The sequence below is a fragment of the Metopolophium dirhodum genome, chromosome 1 (genome assembly GCF_019925205.1).
Source record: "Metopolophium dirhodum isolate CAU chromosome 1, ASM1992520v1, whole genome shotgun sequence".
Classification (NCBI taxonomy): domain Eukaryota; kingdom Metazoa; phylum Arthropoda; class Insecta; order Hemiptera; family Aphididae; genus Metopolophium; species Metopolophium dirhodum.
Genome location: NC_083560.1, coordinates 9,503,168 through 9,526,496, shown reverse-complemented (window position 1 = coordinate 9,526,496; position 23,329 = coordinate 9,503,168). Strand labels below are relative to the sequence as shown.

Sequence of the window (23,329 nt, the reverse complement as noted above, 5' to 3'; positions counted from 1 at the left end):
ACGTGGTTTGTATTTTACAAAGTACAAAGATTCACAAAATAATAAAATTTAAATAGATTTAGAATGATAATTTGTAGCATTGGCATTTACATAATAACATTTAATAATAATATAATAATTTCACCTCAGTGAATAATGAAATTGCAATTTACAATAACATAATAATTTATAGGCACATTAGTGAATAATAATTTTAGTGGCACATGGCAAGTATAAAAAAAGTATAATATTTAAGAATTAGCTAGTCGCAAGACATATTTTAGTTCTCTTTTAAAATATAATAATAACAAAGGTCTCGGCCTACAGAAGGCTGCACACCACATAACATGTGGATGCCCACACTGGGTAACTGTGTTGTGCTACGCATCTTTTGGTAATTAATAAATGTGGTTATGAGCTCGTTAGAGCGGGCTTGCGACAGCTGATAAATAAAAGTAAAGGATGGGACAAAGAAACTCCTGCGACGCCTAATTTACGTGCTTATACGGGGGAACGGGAAAAAATAATATGATACCAATATTACTGCTGACGACTGCGATGTTGGTTGAGTGTTGACTGTGGATTGATAGGCTGGCCGGGTTGGCCACCAACACACACGTGGATGGCATGGCCCATCTTCATCAAGTCTGGACCGTGGAAATTGTTGTTAGGTGGCTTTCTTGGGCACCCGACAGATCATGGTTGGTTTGTAAGACCGCCGTGAAGTGAAATTTCAAACAGCAAAATGTCAGACGTCTGATGTGTAAAATGTCGATCGGTGTACATGAGGTTTTGTGCTGGAACTCCGACATTTGGCTTTATCAGAGGTTGTCAGAAAAGTGAGTTTGTTTCTCCGGCGAGCTTGTGACTTGGGTCTCGTCGGTGAATTTGTTGAGGCGAGGGTTCAGCAGTACAGATGATTATGGGATTTTAATACAATAATTTAATATGGCTAGGAAATGACTTGCCAATCTGCGGCGGTGGTCGCGACCGTTACGCTGATGGTGACAATAGGCAGAAGCTTCGGCGACAGGTCGCTGGACACTACACAGGTCGGAGGACAGATGTTGCGTAACGTAGTTGTTTACGTTGTAGATAATAATATATTAAAAGGTATGTTTGGGAGAATATATAATAATTTAAATAATGTTTAAAATTCTGTGACGTTACAATATATTTTTTTATACACCAATATAAAATATATTATATTATCGATATGATTATTAAACGTTCAAAAATAGTTTTTATTTTAAAACTAATATAAATATGAGTAATGAGTAGGTATATTATAATTTAAAATTTGAGAATTGTATTACATTTTTTTTTTTTAAAATTTATATTTACAATCTGTATTTACAAGTTATACAATAAGTCAGTGGTTTTCAAACTTTTATTGAACGCGGCACACTGTGCTCCTCAAAAAATTTTCATGGCACACTGATTTTTTTTTTGCTCTAAATAATTAGATGAAGAAAATTGCTTTGAATTATAATTATGTAAGTACATTTAATTAGAAATGTGTGTTTGATGGGCTAAAAAATTTTTATTAATTATAATTTTTTAATTTTATTCTTGGACGAATGGTTGAACTTTTTGAAAGACTGTGGCACCCAGTTTGAAAACCACTGCAATAAGTAAATGGGATGTGGTTTGATTGACGGGAGGGGGAGTCACCCCGTGATATTACAAAATTATTATCAATTATAATTAGAGACCGGATTTATATGCGCTTAGTCTTAAAAATAAGATGCTTCTATGCTCTATAATTTCATCAAAATAATCTTTTATATGCAAAAATATTCTTTTTTATGCACTAAAAATTTGTATATCAGTTCATAGGTAAATGAATCGTCGAGAAAGCTTATCCAATTAGACCTGCATACTCTCAGTAAAGATACGTAAAAACATAAAAAAATCCGGTCTCTAGTTATACCAGACAAGCAAAGAATATCAACAATTGGAACAATCTTAAAACATAAAAGTATTACTGTAACAGTAGTATGCGTGAATTTGACTGACTTTTGATCGCCACCCAGTGCGCTTATTTTGAATAAAGTATAGCGTTACTTAAAGCTCGGTAATCATGGTTGATGTTAAAGCTTGAACTCTTTTAGCATTACAACTTTTGCATAATACATGGTCATCTAATGGATAACATCCTCTACCTTCAGCTTCTGATCCTAATAAAGTATCGCAATCCTAGAAAAATAAGTTAACAAATTTACGAAAAATAAAATAAAATTGAATCAAAAATAATGTAAAATATTTTTTTAACTGACTTCACATTTGTAACATTGCACATGAAAGCTTCGGTCCAATGCAACAAATCTTATTGTTTCATCTTGACCAACCTCTGGTATAATAGGAAATCTGCATACACTGCATTTTGGAGCAAATTTCCTATCGACAAAAATTGTGTTCATAGTAACATCAAATATTTTTTTATGTTTATAATATGCATGTACTTTAATGTAACGGTAATAAATATTTTAAATCTTCACAATTAAGCACTATTTAACTATTTTATTTTCATACAGAAATTGATGACAATATGAAAAATATTCATACCATCAAATATTTTAATCTAGTAGTAACAACTGTAATAAACATTACATATTAATTAGCTATATTTTATACAACCAGTTTATACGAGCATATCTATGTTTTTTGATCTTAATAATATTAATAGTAAATGATATTGATTTTTCAAATTATAATCAATAATTATCATAGAATACAACACTTTTACTTATTTACTACTACTTTTCTTTTATTGATCAAACAATATCAACAACCCAATTAACAGCCCACTTATTGAATGTTCAGTTATAATTATAATTTTGATTATTTATTATTTATGCCTGCATAGCATACAAGATGCCTTACTTGTGAAAGTCATCAATACAATAAATTTGATTGGCTGCATCGATGGTGAAGGGTATACCATTCAATAATGTAGAGCATACAATACATCTGAAACACTGTGGATGATATGAGCGTCCTGTGGCTCTCAGGATTCTATCCAAAATTGGTATTTGACAAACTGAACATTTTTTTAGGGTATCCTGAATATAATACAAAGTAAATGTGAAAATATTTATTTTAATTGCTATCAAATTCAGTTATTATATTTTAATAGAATCAATACATTCTACTTAGATATAATAATAATAATAATACATTAATACCATATGGAAATCAAAGACCAAATAAAAAGCGTTTTTCAAAAAGACGTGACATCAAATAAAAGTTTAAAATGTAGAGAACATCAAGACGTCGATCAGGCTCTCTTGGAATGGTTTAAAATACAATGGTCTAAAAATATTCCAATAAGTGGTCCTGAATGGTCCGATATTACAATAAGAAACAGTTTCCACCGCGCTGGATTCAAGTCTTCGGTAAACGACAAAACAGAAATAGTAAGTGAAAATAATTTGGACGCCGAGTGCTTTTCTAAAGAAAACATACAAAGTTTTGCGGAGGTTGATGATGCTCTTTTGACCAACAAAGAACCCAATGAAGAAGAAATTGTCAAGTAAATTTTGAATGCAAATAATGATGAAAGTAATGAACAAGCAGACGAAGGGAGTGAAGAAATCGTATTCAAAGTATCATATATTTCGGAAATGTATTTTTATATTGACCAGGCGCGTACTTTTGTTTCGGTAAACAGCGACATAAATACGCCAGACGTATCAATGGCATTAAATAATACTTCTAATTATGTTAAAAAATCTTATTCAAATTATAAACAAACTACTATTATAGATTATTTTTCAAACAAATCGTAAACATATACATACTATATATTATAATATGAACTTTTACTAAAATTTATATAAATACCTTGAATGTTAATATATCTAATCTTAAATAAAATTATACAGTAAAAAATATATTTAATAAATCAATTTTTCAAAAAAATCATGTTAGTTTTTATGATATGGATATAACGAAGTTCGGTTAAAACGATCAGATTCCCTAGGTCCCTAGAAGATCGTTATAAGCGAATTTGACTGTATAAAGATCTTTATAGGTCTATGGTTATAATCAAATTAATACTTACCAAATAATCCTTTTCGCAGTATGGTTTGTTATCAATGTGATAAAATGGTTTTCCTTTCAATTGATCTCCACAATGGTTACAGGTAAAACATTTTATATGATAAATATTACCCATTGCTCTACACCCAAGTCCTTCTTCCGTTACTTTTTTATTGCATTCAGTACAATTCCCTAAATATATATGATAAAATGATTATTTTTATTAATAATTGAAATTATTAACTCTTAAATGTAAATAATAATATTATAGATTATAAAAAAATACTTACATCCTAAAGAGCTTGCATGACTGTCCAAACTTTTTTTACCATCATTGACAGACATTGCTTTTACAAGGAGATCAGTTAAAGAATCAACTTCGGTTTCATATCCACGAGTACTAATGGACCGTGAAAGACAGCTCATTGAATATGTAGATGATAACTCACTAGGCGGATAGACAGCATTAATAGGCTCATAGACAGATTCATATATTTTAGATTCCTAAGAGAAGTAACAGTTAAAATACTAATAATTAATGGAAGTTGTAGTGGATCACATATGTGTGACACCGTTACATGATATACTATTAAGTATAAATATAGATATAAATAATAATAAGAAAGAAGGCTTATACACACAGTATAGTTATCCGGGTACACATATATACACACACAATTGTTAGCATATAAAAGAGACACCCAATGTTAAGTTCGTTAGTTCTGGGACCAGTACAGCTACCCGTAAGCCAACGAACTCCGGATGGCGACACAGTTAATAAGTCTTTCGATATTTCTATAGTTAATAAGTATTTAGGATGTAATAAGCATTGTGTATGTGTTTAATGAGTATTGTGTATGTATTTAATAAGTATTGTGTAATAATAAAAACAAATCATCTAGAACTTAATATTTGATCTATCTTTCCTGAAGCTCCCGAGTTACGGTTAAAATATAATTCATAGGGCTCTGAAAACCATCAATGAATTATCTAATATAACAGGTTTCCCAACCCCATTACATTTTGGTGGAGGCGCCGTATCGATTAACATCTGCAACTAGGTCAAATATTAGGTTTCTAGTCTTGATTTTATCATAGCACCCTATATATATATATTAAGTGATATTGGGTGGAAGATATCATATACGTACACATGATATGGTTTTGTTAGTGTTAGGTAGGTAAAGTCATAGTATATACTTTGGTAAAATATAGATCAAGGTTATAAATACCATGTTAAAGTTTTTGGAGAATTATGGTGAAGTAATGGATTAGTTTGATTACATGATATTATTATGTGAACAATTTAATATAATTTGGTAAAATTTTATAAAAAAGGAGCTTAAATTATAAAAAGTATAATTAAATTTTAAATTTTAATGAACACGGTAAATATGTTGTATTTTAAGAATGAGAAAATAAATAGTGAACATTTTTCATAGGTTAATATAATATTACCAAATCAGTTAACTAAGTAAGTGAAAAAAATCATGGATTTAAAGGAATAATTTTTAAAGATGTAATAAGCATTGTGTATGTGTTTAATAAGTATTGTGTAATAATAAAAACATATTAACTTAGCTTAACTAGAGCTTAATATTTGATCTATCTTTACTGAAGCTCCAGAGTTACGGTTAAAATATAATTCATAGGGCTCTGAAAACCCTCACTGAATTATCTAAATATAACAGGTTTCCCAACCCCATTACAAAGTGATATCTATCTTAATGTCTATTCACCTGAGAAGAAGAATTATCAAAATCTTTTGCATCATCTTCGTAACTATCTGCCTTTTGAAGTTCAGAGTAACTAGAACTTACTGGAGATGGACGGCTGTGTATGTTATTTTTACCTATTTTAAATAAATATAATAAATAATCAAAATTAAATTTAAAAAATGTATTAATAAATAATAACAAACCTAATGGTTTTAGATTGTCATATAATGGATATTGAGTATTTTTATAAGTCGGTTTGCTTGTTTCGGGAATGTTCGAATATATGTTGTTGGATTTCTTACGGTAGTTCACATTGCTATAAATGCCTTGGGAAGGTTGTGGCATTCTATTTGTTACTGTATTGTAGTAAGTGGGTTCATTCTGTGTAGTCAATTCTTCACTCTTGTACTTTACTCCAGAAACATTGGCATATAATGGACTTGACGGTTTTTTGGACATATTTCTGAGGACCAAATTTATAACTGTATAAACGATATAAAATATATTATTAGTCACCTGTGTGGAATTCGATGACAACGGAACGAATGATAAATTAATTATGAAATTGTTTTGTTGTTGATCGTTATTCTTACCTGGGAGATAGATGTCTTGATTACGGTCACCAGTTTAAAATTATTAAATTTTAAACACGTTGACGAGTCGACCGATCGCAAGCAATTATTTTTTGAATGTAGTTTGGAAATTTAATATAGGTACTAGGTAGGTACTTGAAGCGCCGAGGTGTGGGAGATTGACCTGACGATTAGACTACACTTAGGCAAATACGATGCTGACTTCTCGTCAGAAGGATAGTACACTAGTCAGGCGGATTTAGAACGAATGACAAACTCGATTCGGCACGGACGCGTAATCGTCGGAAACAGTTTATTACAACGTCACAAAATGGCAAACGATTAGAACGGTACCGAATGGTAAATAATTGAAAGGGCACGTAATGGAGCGTAATGACGCGTAAATAAACGCGGGACGGGCGTGCGTCGGACGAGTCGCGGACTCGAGAATGGCGGTTCGATCGCGTGCGTTGCGTTCAAGGGCGGTGCGAAGAGAGAACGATGGTACGAGATCGTTAGTTAACACGAGGAACACAATTAATGTAAAATATGACAGAGGTCGTATACGATAAAATATAAAAACGAACTCAATCTAAAATCACGAACAATACAAGAGTGAGCGTAGTCGGTGGTCGGTGAACAGACTTCTGCACTGACATCTAAACTAAATGCGCGAGTCGATATTGCCGAACGTAAGTGGTGGCGACAAGCCGCGTTATCATCACAGACATGCGCACTAAGATATTATACTGAAGCGCGGACTCGCCATTCCCACAATGATATGTGAAAAAACGAGCCGTCCCGAATCCGGCTTCGCCCACCATCGACGGGCAAAACATTTCATTTTTACATACGATGGACGTGTAGTTAAGATTATTTTCGTTTATAATTATTATTAATCAATTAAAATTATTTTATTAAGTATATTATTATCTTATCTATCTCGGTGGATAAGCGTAATGTAATATTATTCTAACGTTATTATTATTTATGTACCGATTCATGGAGGAACAGGTGTTGTCAACTTAAAAACTGGTTGGCTGGTGTGCCTATGGCTAAACACGTTTATAGTACTTAGAGCCCATATTACAATAGCTGATCTAAGGTTAAACCGCGGAATTCGGCCGGTAAAATTAGTGGGTTAAATTGTAGCCCATATTCATTGTAAATTATTAGTTAAGAAGTTCAGTTGTTATGACTTATGAATGACAAATGTTTGCCCGTCATATAAGTAGGTATCGTAGATCGGGGTGAAGTGAACCAGCAGTTATGAAGTGGCCCATTCTAATTTTTTTGAATGTTTATCAGCATAACTTTGACATGGTTTTATCCGAGTAAATTTAATCATTTCTACCACCATACCAATATGACACCTGTAGTGACACCTGCAGCCCACTAGGCCCGCCCCTTATATACACCACTGACGATAGTACTCAACAGATAGAACACCTGGGCAGTTGGATTGTTGATCAAAATTTTTAATTAGAAAATTAAAACTTATGTCTAATGAAATATGACATAATATAGCAGAATATAAAAATTTGGTTTTTATTTTCATGGTTTTTTTTCTTTTGGTTTTTTTTTCGTGATTCCCGTGAAGAACACGTTGAACACTAATACAATAATTATTATTTAACGACGTCGCTGTCTTAAGTCGTTGTTGTTCAATGTTCCATGAAATAAAACAAAACTATAAAAATTGTATTTAGGTATTTTTATATTTATACATACCAACTAAACAAAATATAAATATTAATACAATTTTGCATAGGTACGTATTTTGTACACATATGCAGGGGACGGGCGACAGTGCCAGCGTCGCGCGTCGTCGCAATGTTTATTATTATTATTATTATTAAATACTTTATCAAGACATCTGATTTCCAGAATTCATTCCTATATTCTAAGAACAGACTAGTCGGGTAGCCGCGAGCCAGCGCACACTTATTGTGGTGCCGGGTGTGGCGGGGTGAGGCGGGTCATTCCAGTTAATATCAAATAGTTTGCTTGCTAAGCACTGTGCGAGCTGTCCCCCCCACCCCCCCTAGCTTGTCGAGCGGCTATACATGTACAATATACCCAGTGGCCCGAGGCAGTTGCATATTTAACAGCCTTGGCTGGCGTTTTGCGCATGCGCCATTCACAATATTGTATGTGTTTAACCTATGCAACTCAAACAATAGATCGTACAAAGTGTCCGTTTACCGTATATGAACGATAGTCGATAAGGTTCTGAATTTAATGTCTATAGGATATCTGGCACACAATTATCTGAGATTTCGGCCGAGTATTTTATACGGGCGTAGACCGTTTGGGCGAATCGACCCAAATTATAGTCCGTTTGGGCGAATAGATGTATACCGTTTGGGTGAGGGTTTATTCAACTAAAGGTATAGGTAGTTATATTATTATTATAGTGATATAAAGTAAAAAAATGATAGTCAAAACAACCCGTCACATAATTATAACAATGTCAAATAATTGTTTTTTGATTTTGATGTTAAAAATACACAGTTACTGGTATATAATAATTGTAAGTATATACATGTAATGTATAAAATTGACAGAAAAACTTAGGACAGTACGAAAATGTTCTGTCTCTAAAGACATTTTTAGATTTACATAATTTATTTGATTCCGTGTACTTGTATTGTTCGATAATTATACATATTTTTCCTCTTTTTGTCGTTAAAGTATGTTCAATGCTTAAATCCATTTTGAATAATATAAATATAGATATTGATTATTAACTTTTAGTTTTTACACTTTTTATCATTTTTAACAACTTTTACGACGTACCACATCAAAGTTTATTACATAGGTAACACACAACACATCACTTAGGACACTGTTGCGTTATTACTTATTATTTAGGTATACAACTTGTACAGCATGTCTGAATCGTACCTAATCATATTGTTTTTCAATTATAGCGATTAATAATGATTAGCAACGACATTATCCGTATCTAGGTTTTTACCTAGAGCAGGTAAAAATAATTCTAGTCACCCAAACGGTACATATGATACTCGCCCAAACGGGCTATTAATTTATAGGTAAAAATTATTACCGTCGCCCAAACGACAACCGCTCTTTAATACCATACGATTTTTTGAAGTTGTCTACCGATTTAGAGTGGGCCCAGTATATATTTTTAATGCTAGGACTTATTTGTCGGACGTCGTGGTGGGCGAAGTAATGCGATCGCGTCGTACACGAAACACTGCATGACTATATTGAAAGAAGATTCTTTAGTCTGAAGGGTATATTATACAAATATATTGTTGTATCAGAATTTATTTTCATACAAATAACACCACGTTACGAACCACTGAAATTGTATATTTTCACCCCTCGCACAACTCTGTGACCTTCGCATATAAAACCGGGTACGATAATAATATAATGTCGCCTGCACTCACGGTTAGGAATGTTCCTTTTTGTATTATAACAACAAAACGGGCACCGGCTACATTGTATAATATATCTGTGGGTGTAGGTGTGTGTGTGTGCTGGCGAGGGTTGTAACAATAAACTATAATGTACATATATATACCTATATATATATGACCGAGTCGTCTCGAGTGCTCTTTGTAAGACATATATTGGAAATATTTGTGAGGGATATATATGTATTTTTTTTTTCGGGTACAGGTTTTTTTTTCACTTCTGTGGAATTCAAACAACTATTTTTTAATAAATGGCTTTTAAAATAATTCTGTCGACCCGTCTGTACCGGCTGTAGGTTCCATATTATAACGACGCGATTTCGAAAGAGACTTCATTTATTACACTACCTATTATATTATATTATCATGGTCACATCTCTTACCATATGGCGCCGTCTCCAGTCGATAATCTTTAAATTCGAAGAAAAAAACACGAACGCTCAAATGTACATAACATTACAATACTCACACGCCTTTATTCGAATATCAATAAACAGATAAAAATCAAAATATGGTTTTCTGTTCACAGACCGAAGTTATATTGGGTTATACGGCTATCAGTCTATGACTTTATGCCCACTATTAAAATCTATACGTAAACGTGTAGTACATACAGTCTTTGCAAGATAATTTGCAAAATTACTAATATTGAATTTAACAACCCACTCGCCAACCCTGATACACAATTTTATAACTACCTAATAATTTCTTTTTTTTATACTACCCACCTACAAATACAAGAAATAAAGCGGGTACGTGGGTGTCGCGCTACTGTACAGTAACTAATTACAAGTGGGTCACTATGTAATAGCTGATGGTGTTAAATTCGAATTCAATTATATAAAATCATTGTATACAAAAAACGACTCTGAGCGAAGACGGTCAGTCAGCCCATAATTTTACTAAGTATATTTGATGATATTATTGTGATTAAAGTAATTTATTTAACTATAAGGCATTAGTACAACAGTGAGTTAAATTAATTAAAAAAAAAAATTACATTTCAAAATTTCATTCTATGTATACAATATAATAATATACTCTAAAAGTGTCATGTACTCACGAATACAATTTTTAAAATACAACAAAATAACAAAAATTGTTATTCTCGGGCATAAAATGTAATTTTGTCCAAATTTGAACTTAAAATGTGTGTAAAAAATAATTGAGTTTTATATTTTTATATTTTTTGAATACAGTATAAACTATTTAATAGAATCCTTGTTTTACATTTTTAAACCTTATAACTACAATAAAATTTAAAAATTTAATAATTTTTAATTACAATAAATTCGAAAATTTTCATAATAAATGTTGTCAACATTTGAACTTTAAATACTTAGAAAAAAAATCGTGCTTATAGATCTGTAATATTTATCCAACTGCTATTTTAACAACTTAGGAACATTATATTACATTTTCAAGCTTTTTCACACAACAAGTATATTTGATGAGATTATTGTAAATAAAGTAATTTATATATTTACCTATTTACGTGGAACCTTGTTTTAAGTTTTCAATCCTTAAATATAAAAGTTGAACATTTTATAAATATTTAACTACAAAATAATTATTACATTTTAAATTTGATAAATTTTGTCAAAATTTGAACATTAAATGCTTTTAATAAATTTGTTCTTATATATTTTTAATATTTTTAACTGCTATTGTAACAATATAATAGAAGCCTTGCATTATTCACGCTTTTTTACCCAACAAATGAAATTTTACTGCTATTTATGGAAAAAAAAAACTAAAAAATTGAAAACCGACAATATCCGTAAACAGCTCAAAAACAATCAAAATATTTTCAAATTTGTATGGTGTATAGAAAATGAAAATATAAACATTAAGTAAAATTTTCATGTATCTACAGTTATTCGTTTTTGAATAACAATAAAATAACAAAACCGCCACATGAGAAGTCGAGTGATTATCCAACATTGTGAAAATATGAATTTCAAACGTTCATAAAAATTAAATTAAATTTGCTTGTAGACCATTTTTTGATTGAAACAGATAGAAAAACTTATGAATAATCTTGTATTACAATTTCAAATCATAGATTTAAAAAAGAAACATTTTTATGAATTCTTAATTAAAATAGTTTGCTAATTTTCGTGAATTTCATGTATTTTGTCAAGATTTGAACTTAAATGCGTATAAATAAAAACTTAGGATTTTAATATTTTTCAAACGTCCTTGTAACAATATAGTAGGAGCCTTGTATTAAATTTTCAAGCTTTTTTGCCCAACAAATAAAGTTTTATCGACATTCATAGAAAAAAAAAGTTCCTAAACAGTTCAAAACAAATTAAAATATTTTGAAAATTTTATCGTAGAGTTACACCAAAAACCAAAATCGTTTTGTGGAAAACCTATTTTGCGTAAAAATTACTGTTTTTCCTTAATTTTTATGTTGTTTTTATTATGGACGGTGTTAAATTTGAATTCAATTATATATTATCATTGTATAAGAAAAACGATTTTGAGAGAAAACGATCAGTCAGCCTATGATATTACCAAGTATATTTGATGATATTATTGTGAATAAAGTAATTTATATATATCATATTTACGTGGAACCTTGTTTTAGAACTTAAGAGATTAATTGCATGTAAAAAAAAATTGTGCCAATAACAACAATTTATTAATTAAAATAAAAATATTATTTTCGTAAATATTCCCGTTTTTACTTAATTTTTTTAAATTTTCCCGGTGCTTATGAAAACTACTGCGAAAATTTAACTTTTGACCCCCAAACCAAATTTAAGAGTACCAACTAGATTCACTTCCCTATCAGAAAAGATGGCGCTGAAGAAAATCTAAACATTTTTACTATCCTAAAAGGTGACTTTATTGCAAGGCTCCTGATATAGTGTTTAATTGCATATAAAAAAATTGTGCCAAAAACAAAAATCGATTTTGCGTAAATATTCCCGTTTTTACTCAGAATCTAAAACTAATAAATAAATACAAAATAACTAAACAATAATTATTGTCTATCATTAAGAACTAGTTGTACTTGTTGTATCATGGTTATAAAATTTATTTATATTAATTTATAGAATTGAGTAGGTAACTGGTAGTTACATCGTCATAATAATATAATATACAAAACTGAATACTATAATCATGGTAGAGCATTCAAGCTGCTTGTTAAGCCCCCTTTAGCGTTTAGCTACGGCCCTGCTTAACTACATAGGTACGTTAGAACAAGATAGTCATTATACTGATTACGAGGTGTAAATAAATAATATTTTGATTACGTCAAAAATGTGTTAATTTTTTTTTTTTTAATGTCCAAGTTTTATTTGTTTTAGAAATAAGATATTTATACTTATGTATAACTTTATGTCACATACCCTCTGAATGTGCAATTTGTTATTTCGCAATCATTATTAACTCGTTAAATCAAAAATCAAAATTTATTTTGTTTGTATTATAATATAATGAAGGTACTTACATGGTTTATAAAAGAAAGTCTAATTTTCTTGTATACATATTTTATAAAAGTTCTGGGTAATCTATGTACCCTAACCCACCCTTAATTACACCCTTGCCACAGATAAACGGTCGGTGTAAGTATGTAAGATTACTGTTCGATCAGTATAGAAACTATGCACAAATAGCATTTGATACATGCTTTCAAAGACGGATGGGGCGGATTTTTGATAATAAAAAAAACCCATAATATGTCGGATATTAAAATCTAAGTTACACAGTTTGAAAATTTTCATGTACCTCTTGAACAAATAACCTTTTTTATGAGCCTTCCACGGAATGATGAAAAATTATATTAAAATTTATGAAAATTAAGTATACTTATATATAGGTAATAATATATTTTTCTGCCGTGTGGGATTGTTTTATTTTTATTGGTTTTAAGCCAGGCAGCTGAGGCCATTAGCTGTAGGATAGTACTATGATACAACTATGATAATATGGTACTATGATGGTAGGGAAAAGAAATGAGATTGCATTATTTCTATTTTTTTTCTGTCTTAAGAATGTACCAAAAAATAAATAAATAATCGGTCGTAAATTATCTCACTAAATTTGAAATATATTAAAAGGATGAGAACCCCTTGTATATAGTATATATAATATAATAATATGTTATTTTTTACACCAGTTGAACAGTTATATTATATTCTTACACCTACTGTTAATCTATATGATGAACTTAATAATACATAGTGAAACAGTAATAATTATAACAGATTATAAAAATAATAAATAATTTAAGTAAATTATAAATAATATTTAATGTTAATAATAATGCATTCCATTTTTTTTATAAAGGTGATTCTTCCGGATGATCCTTCCGCGTAATGATGAAAAATGTTATTAAAATTTATGAAAATGAAATATAATTATAAATAGGTAATAATATATTTTTCTGCCGTGTAGAATTGATTTTTTTTTATTGTTCTGAAGCCTGAAGTCTGTATACCTAAGTTTACCGAGACAGCACAACAAATAAAAATGTAGTTTTCAGGGTTAATCACACATGAATAAATTATTGTTGTTGTATTAATACAAAAACACTCACATGAAACTAAAAAATATTTGTGGCAAGAGTACCCTAGTACTAATAAAATAAATAATCGGTCGTAAATAATCTCACCAAATTTAAATATATTAAAAGGATGATAACCGCTAGTATATAGTATATATATAATATAAATATATAATAATATGTTAGTTTTTACACCAGTCGAACAGTAAATAATACATTCTTATACTGACTGTTAATCTGTGGAATAAAATTATTGAATTATGAAATGTATTATTTGTATTACAGTGAGCACTAATACAATTTGTTTGCTTAACAACAGTGTTGTATAAAATACTTTTAAAAAGTATTTGAATAGGTACTTTCCTAGTAAGTAAATAATTTAAAGTCCACTGCCAAAACCCTCAAACAAAGCTCTACTGATATTAAATAGGTTCATAGGTATAGAGTACTAGCAGTGCCGGCACTAGGTATTGCGGGGCCCTGGACATAGGTAATAGGTGCCCAGAGGAAGGCAAAATTTTAGCTTTTTTTAAATCAGGATTATTTAAAATTAATGCGGTTTTTATTTGAATTTCAAACATTAAAAATAATATTATCAGGTTATTCTTTTTTTAATTATAATATGTTAACAAAAAATTATTTACAAATAATAAAATAATATGCATGTGTTGAAAATTATAAGTTAATAAATTCGTGGGTGGCCTATTATTTAATTAATTTATATTTATTTTAATAATTACAACTTATAAAAACATCAATAAAAAATAAATAAAATCATCAAAATGTTTGAATGATATAATAAATTGTTTAATATCTAAGGACGCGGCGGCGGTAGACAATAAACTACATTAAAACTAATCCTGATATACTAGATACGCACGCAGTAGGTACATATTATTTAATACAGCTATACCTACTATATCTAAACTAAATTGTAATAATAATTTCATAAAATGAAAACTTAATTTTATGATATTATGCAGAAATTGTTGAAAAAATACTGTAAGGTGCAAAACGGATTGCAGTCAAATACTCAAATGTTGAACATAATATAATCAAATAAATGTTTTGAGAATATAGCTCTTGCCCCTTCTATAATACGGTCATACGACAATACGTGGAGAGCTTTTCCAAACAAAGAACAGAAAAAACAATAACTATAGAGATAATAAATATTTATATTATTAATTATAGTATACTCCTACAATCCTCGAGTATCCTCAAAATATTACTCCTTCATAGTATCGATAACGATTTACTTTGTACCATGGCTAAATTTAGATATCATTTTCCAAATAGCTAATGATAGAAATAATATTAATATTATACATGTGTAGTATATAACAATAAGTCAATAAATGTATGGATTTATAATTTGTTAATATAAAATATCAATGTGTTTCGCGGTATTAAGATGATAGTTAAAAATTGCGGGGCCCTTTAACAAGCGCGGGGCCCTGGACATATTATGTCCCATTTGTCCTCCCCTAGCGCCGGCACTGAGTACTAGAGTACTCTTGCCACAAATATTTTTTATGTGATTCAACCCTGAAAAATACATTTTTATTTGTTGTGCTGTCTGAGTAAACTTAGGTATACGAGTTAGATTTTTTTGTTAAACAACGGTAGTTGTTTAGTACCTACCTACCTAGGTATATTTTTGTCTTACGGACGAGAGTGTTATCGCAAGTGTGAGTACCATGTAGGTATATGGTTGTATAGCACACGCATATTTACATGTATAAATGCAAAAGCGAGCCACAATAAATTTAATTCAATTCTGTCAGTTCCCTACCATCCCTATACCATAGTATCATAGTAGTATCATAGTACTATCCTACAGCTAATGTGCTCTGTTGCCGGGCTTAAGACCAATAAAATTTAAAAATAAAACAATTCTACACGAAAGAAATTTATATTATTACCTATATATAATTTTATTTAATTTTCATATATTTAAATATAATTACGCGGAAGGCTCATGATAAGGCTCATTGATAAGCAAAAAAAAACGTTATTTGTTCCAGTGGTACATGAAAATTTTCAAACTGTGTAGGTGGTAGTTAAGCGAATATTAAAAGTATGAGAACCGCTGGTATATTATATAGTATAATATAATATGTTAGTTTTTACACCAGTCGATCAGTAACATTACATTCTCACACCGACCGTTAATCTACGGAATAAAATTATAGTATCTATATTATTTGTAAAAATTATTGAATTATAAAATGTATGAAAATAAAATGTATTATATTATCTATGTGTATTACAGTGAGCACTAATACACTGTGTTTGCTTATTAACAGTGACACATTAATGTATAAAAATACTTTTAAAAAGTTTTTGAGTACCTATTATACAGTATACCTAGTATTTAATAAACTGTTATAAATTAGTATTTAAAATATTCCTCAAATAATAATGTTTTGATGTATTTCATATTTAAATATTAAATACTAATTATTTTTATCAACTAGTACCTACATTTTACTAACCGACATATATTTTGGGCATTGTAAGCATATATTTCATTTTCATACATTTTATAATTCAATGGTTTTAAAAAAAATATATACTGCCAGGTGCAAGGGTGTCCGCAGGAATTTGTCAAGGGGTGTGCAAAATATTTTCCTTTTTACATCTTTCGTGTCACTATCCTATTGGTTCTTAAGTATTTTCTTGACATATTTTCATTCATATAGACAAGGAATGTAAAAATATTTATGAATTATACGTACTAAGTTACGTACAAGTTTTAACGTAATCTTATAGTATTAATTTTAATTAATTGTAATTTTAAATTATAAAATACATTATTTTTTAATAGATAAAATGATACCGATGGTTTTATAATCTTAGGTAATTTATAAAATTAAATATTTCTAGCCTATTTAGTCATTGATACCACAAACTTAAAAAGTTGTATTTATTGTAGGTAGTTTTGCTAGGTAAATTAAAATCTAGAAGATTTTCGTTATCGTGCTACATATTTATTAAAATTTATTAATTTTAATGTAAAATGTAATTAATTTATAAAATTATAAAAATAATATTTAGATAACAATATTTCTCAAAAATATCCTTAGGTATGTAGCAAATGCCAAAGGCTAAAATATATTTTTTTTTCGTTTTACATACTTTACATAATCTAACATTTAATTTTTTTATAAAAAAAATAAAATCATTGTTGACACTGCAGTATTGACTTGGTCCCATCAGTACATCTCATAATCTATAAAATCAACCTTTTTAGTTCTGAATCTGAATGAAGTTTAGTAAAAATCATTCTTTAAAAAAAAAAAAAAATGTTTTTTTTGATATTTTTATATTACAACTGTCATAATTGAGGTTGGGATTATAATGCACTTAGCTAAAGCACATTTTCCAAATCAATGTGGTACTCGTTTTGTAACATACGTCCATTAAGTTTTTTCTAAATTTAAATTTATAATTTAATTTTTATATTTGCACATTTTTTTATATGATTTTTATAATAAATATATGATCTTAATTCTAAACCTATAGGTATAGTTATAAAATAGTAAGTTAAACAAATTTGCTATTGCTCATTTCCCTATCATTCTTAACTCGTTAAAATACGTAAATTCGCAAATTTTTGAAGGAAATAACCTTCAAAATACTGATTTCAGCAAATTGTTTTTTGCACAATTGTTCTAAATTTTTAACTTTTTGAAATATGTATGTTTCAAAAAAATCTAAAAAAAATGCTAGGTAGGTGGGTAGATAATAATAGTGGGTGGGAATAAGTGATATTATGATATATTGTATATTTTGTAAAGGTACAAAATTATGTAGAATTTTAGCTACCACTCACCACTGTACTTTAAGATTTCGTATTTATTATATTTATTTTATTTATTTAGTATTTAGTATTATCTGTTTAAAAAAATGTCTATCCCCTCCCGTATACAAATTCATAATCACGCAACTATTCTGTGAATTAAAACTATTGTACAAATTATTTAACTATAAACTGTATGAAAATGAAATGTAAAATAATATTTTTTTAACAATTAATGAATTATAAAATGTATTTATATAAATGCATTTATTTTATTTACAGTACCTATGTAGTGAAGCATAAAAATACGATGGTGAAGTTTGAATTTGGAAGTCAGACTTACTATTAAAGTTTTTATTAGTTTTTATACTATTAACGTACAAACAGCACAAGGTCCGCGATCTACCGCAGGTAGATTGCCTACCTGTTAATGTACTGCTGCGTATCAGAATTTTTATTCCGGCAAATGGAAAAGTTAAGATACATTTTGAATACTATACACCAAATATTAAATAACGAATTGAACAAAGTTTAAGTCATATAGAGTTGATACATTTAACGGGCAACGAAGTGCACGGGATCAGCTAGTATATAATATATATATATATAAATAAGTGTACATTTTGAATAAATTTTAGAACTCAAGATCCACCAAACCGAATTTCGGGACATATTGAGATTGATATGTAGATAGTTTCTGTGGAGTTTGTACGCTGTGAACTAAGTGGTTCCGGACTTCCGGAGTTATGGCCTCTTAAGTGCACACCTTGCGACATGGCCAAAAACAACAACAACGTTTATACAATTGTTTTTATCTATATATATAACCCATAGCAACCATTAAAAAACAAAAATTTCTATCGTAAATCTCAAAATTCCTGTTTGAGCCCCTACCGGGGATGATCACTTCCCTTTTTAAATTAGCCTATGACACTCACAAAGAATGTGGCTTTCTATTGGTGAAAGAATTTTCGAAATCGGTTCAGTAGTTTCGGAGTTTATCCCGAACATACAAACAAACGCATCATTTTATACATTAGTATAGATAAAAATGAATGTTTGTGCGTAGATTAGACAACTGGGAAGAAGATAGGTTAATTTAAAAAGTGTTTAATTTGTTTTTTTTTTGTTCAACTACTGTTGTTTACCAAAAAAATCGATCTCTTGGTATATCTATGTTTACTCAGACGGCGCAACAAATAAAATGTAGTGTTCAGGGTTAAATCACACAAAATAACACGAATAAATTATTGTTCTTTTATTAGTACAAAAACATTCACAGGTTGTCAAAGTGTATATTAATAAGTTTTTTTCTAATTACGAAATTGTCATATGAAATTTAATATTTACGAGTAATTTATTCGACAAAATCTAAACTAAATTCAACTTAAGTTAACAATTGTTGTTACTTATTATTGTATCCAATATTGTTATATATCTGTTTGGGCACGGATATAATAGTAAAAAGGTAGGCAAGCGGGTGTCGCTCTGCTGTACAGTACGTTACAAGTGGGTCACTATAATGGATGGTATTAAATTTGAATTCAATGATATGATATTATTGTATAAGAAAAACGATTCTGAGCGAAGACTGTCAGTCAGCCTATGATAGTACTAGGCACGAACTATCGTGTAGTAGATCGTGTTACTAAGTATATTTGATAATATTATTGTGAATAAAGTAATTTATATATTTACCTATTTACGTAGATCCTTGTTTTTAATTTTCAATCCTTATAGCTATAAAAGTTGTGCATTTTATACATTTTTAACTACAAAATAATTATTAAATTTGAAATTTGAAAATTTTCTCAAAATTCGAACTTTAAATACTTATTAAAAAAAATGTAGCAATGTTTTTTTAATATTTATCAACTGCTATTGTAAAAATATATCCTAACTATTTAATTTTCGTTAATTTTCTGTATTTAGTCAAGATTTGATCTTCAAATGTTCAAGCTCTTTTACCCAACAAATAAAGTTTTATTGACATTCATAGAAAAAAAGACTATTAGAATTGGAAATTAGAAAATGGTCCTAAACAGTTCAAAACAAATCAATATATTTTGAAAATGTTATCGTGTATAGAAAATTCAAATATAAACGACCAGTAAAAATGTCATAAATATACGTTTATTTGCTTTACAGTTACAACAAAAACCAAAATCGATTTTGTGAAAAACCTATTTTGCGTAAAAATTCCAGATTTCCCTTAATTTTTATGTTGTTTTTCCTGTCGCTTTTGAAAACTATTGAGAATTTTGAATTTTTATCTCCTGAATGCACCAACAATATTCACTTTCCCATCAAACAAGTGCTGAAGCAGGCACGTAGTCAGAAAATATTCACTAGGTGGGCCAATGTTAGATAGGCCCCCTACCTAAATATATTACCTTGTACAGTTGTAGGGGTGTTCGACAGACGAGTTGACGACCATAATAATAATATAATTCTATATGAAATATGAATCAATATAATGACAATACCCTTACTCAAAAGTATTTTAAAAATAGACATAAAAGTATACAACAGTCACTGTCTAGATAAGATAAGAATAACATGACATGCTAGTATACTATAATAATATGGTACCAGTGTTGGGCTTTAAATAGCAATTATTTCCTAATCAATCGTTGACGATATTATGATTTATAAAAAAAAAATTATCACCGATTCTTAGTAGGAACAGAATTTAAATGTAATACAATATACATATTTTATTCCAGAAATGGACATGGATTGAATTTAGTTACGTAACTTATTTTAGATTCTAATTAAAACCCGATATATTTGGTTTTATTTGTGTAATATTTAGACAATATTAAAAATTTGAAATTTCATTTAAATTAAAAGTCCCCGTATAATAATGGGCCCCTCTGAATACTTTGGGTGGGACGGCCTACGGCCGGACACATAATAGGGTGGGCCTGGCACACCCTGGCCCCCCCTTAGCTACGTGCCTGTGCTGAAGTTAAAAAAGAACTAAAAACATTATTTCGACTATTTATCGTGTACACAGATACAAAAATAAAAAATAAAAAAGTTGGTAAGAGGATGTCGCTCTGCTGTACAGTAGTAATGGACGGTGTTAAATTTGAACCAACCTAACCTACTATATTCACTTTGTCCATCAGAGTATGATGTCCATCAGCTTAGACACAAAAATTTAATATTAAGATAAAACTACATAACTAACAAATATAATGTAAATATATAATACTGTAAAAAGTAAAAACCACTTATCCCATAACTATGTAATCTTAATTTATAACTTAATTATCCATTAATAATAATGTAACCACAACCACAGACTAATTACCTAGCTATTAAAGCCTTTATTCTGAATATTATAAAAAAAAACTTAATTTTATGTAAATATATAAAAGTAAAAAACTAATAAATTGAATTGTAATGTACTGTGTGTCCTAGAAATTGGGTACACTCTATAACTTAGTTACCTATATTACTCAGTACTCTGTATATATTTTAGAATTCTGTCTGCGGGAGATTGATGATCCAGTAGTCTATAATTTTATGCCCCACAAACAGATTTCAACAATATCGGCACTCGTCTAATATGCTACCTACCGTAATCTGATACCTACCAAAAAAACGTTTACTGACTATTGATTAATAACAAATTAACAACAATATTAATAACAATTTATAACTAAATAATTTATTAATTTATCGTCGTCAAGTACTTATATAATATTTCTATACGTCATTATATATTATTATACATTATATCCACAGTCATTCGTTTTTTAATTACAACAAAATAAGAAAACCGTTACTAAGATCAGAAATGAGAAATCAAGTAAATATAAGCAAATAATAATTTGAATCTCTTATAGAAATTTTTTTTTGATAAGTGTAGAAAAACTTGTGAGGAATATTGTATTACATTTTAAAAATTTAGATTAAAAAAAAATTAATAATTTGAAAGAATCGTGAACGACGTGTAATTTCATTTTAATTTTTAATTTTTTAGTTTCTTAATTTTTTTTATATGGCGTAGATTTTCTCTTGTAAGACCGTTGGGACTCTATTGAGGAGCTTAGATATTGGACACTTGACTGTTGTCAATACCAGGCAAAGTCGAAGCAAAGCTAAGTACGATCTTTTATTTTTATTGTTCGTCATCGAGACTTTTTAGATAGAATAGTTTGTTAAGTCTGGCCTATACAAAGTTCTTAGAAAGTTATATTCAACAATGGCTATTTCGGTAAGTGGTAACTCCTTCTTTGTATTATACAAAATAATGATAATTCAGTGATAATAATTCCATTCAATTCACAAGAGTATGCAATTTGTCATCAATGTTTTATTATGACGTTATCACTTGAAATCATCGCCCGTAAACCGACGAATATTATTAAAATATTCTGAATTTGAATAATTATATTATATTTTCTATTTGTATAAAATAAATTTACGAAAACATTATTATGAAAAATATAGGTATTATTTCTATCTATCAATATAAATTTCGAAAAATAAGGTGAATATAAAATAAAAATCCATATTCACTTACATGTTACATATAGTTAAATACATTATATTTGGAATAGAATAAAGTTAGAATTATGTAACCTAGGTGAAATGTGGTATTGAAAATTAGGAATTGTTTAAGGGTGGTTTGGGCGCATTGCCACCCACGAGTCTGCGTTACATATTGATGTAATTAATTCAAAATATTAAACAAAGTGTGAAATAATTCATTTTCATGAAAAATACGATTCTCTAAGTGGACACAACACATACAATTAATAGTTATTTATTAATACATATTTATGATTCATAAATTTCCTTACATCTGCTCAGAATCGTTTTTTATCGAATGCAATCATTGCATTCAAATTGAGTAGGTACTGCAATAATACACTATTCTGTCCGAGGATCGAAAGGACAATGACAAATTTACCTTAATCATATTTTTATAAAGAAAATTAGGTACCTGACATAAAAATAATAATTATTCAATAAAGTATCTATAGTAAAAACCTCAATAACCACAATTTATTTATAAAATGCACACAATATATTATTATGTGGCCAAAAATATAAATTATACGAAATTAATTTTAAAACTATTGATAATTTTGATATTTTGAAATAATTTTAAATAATTTTAAATAATTCAAATAATTTTGATCCTCCTCAATGCACCAACAATACTCACTTTCCAATCGAATAAGATACTTGGTTAACAAGATTCGTGGTTATAACTAAACATA

General features: G+C 29.1%; 1 protein-coding gene across 2 annotated transcripts; it reads right to left on the bottom strand.

The window, feature by feature from the left end:
- Positions 1-1,360: 1,360 nt before the first annotated feature.
- Positions 1,361-6,957, bottom strand: LOC132935194 (lipoma-preferred partner homolog). 2 transcript variants are annotated; one of them, XM_061001665.1, is made up of 8 exons: positions 6,335-6,957; positions 5,945-6,223; positions 5,763-5,875; positions 4,314-4,527; positions 4,046-4,215; positions 2,866-3,044; positions 2,259-2,379; positions 1,361-2,178 (listed from the first exon to the last, which is right to left on the bottom strand). In XM_061001665.1, the coding sequence occupies exons 2-8, from the start codon at positions 6,198-6,200 to the stop codon at positions 2,047-2,049; spliced, it is 1,185 nt and encodes a 394-aa protein (XP_060857648.1). In that variant the 5' UTR covers positions 6,201-6,223; positions 6,335-6,957; the 3' UTR covers positions 1,361-2,046. The 2 variants fall into 2 exon arrangements, with proteins under 2 accessions (XP_060857648.1, XP_060857649.1); XM_061001666.1 differs by having other exon boundaries at positions 5,945-6,204.
- Between the last annotated feature and the right edge of the window lie 16,372 nt (positions 6,958-23,329).

Coding starts and splice junctions, on each gene's coding strand:
- LOC132935194 (XM_061001665.1), bottom strand. CDS start 6,200: ATGTCCAAAAAACCGTCAAGTCCATTATATGCCAATGTTTCTGGAGTA. Junction 4,216..4,313: donor TCATGCAAGCTCTTTAGGAT/GTAAGTATTTTT, acceptor ATATATATTTAG/GGAATTGTACTGAATGCAAT. Junction 3,045..4,045: donor ACTGCGAAAAGGATTATTTG/GTAAGTATTAAT, acceptor TATTATATTCAG/GATACCCTAAAAAAATGTTC.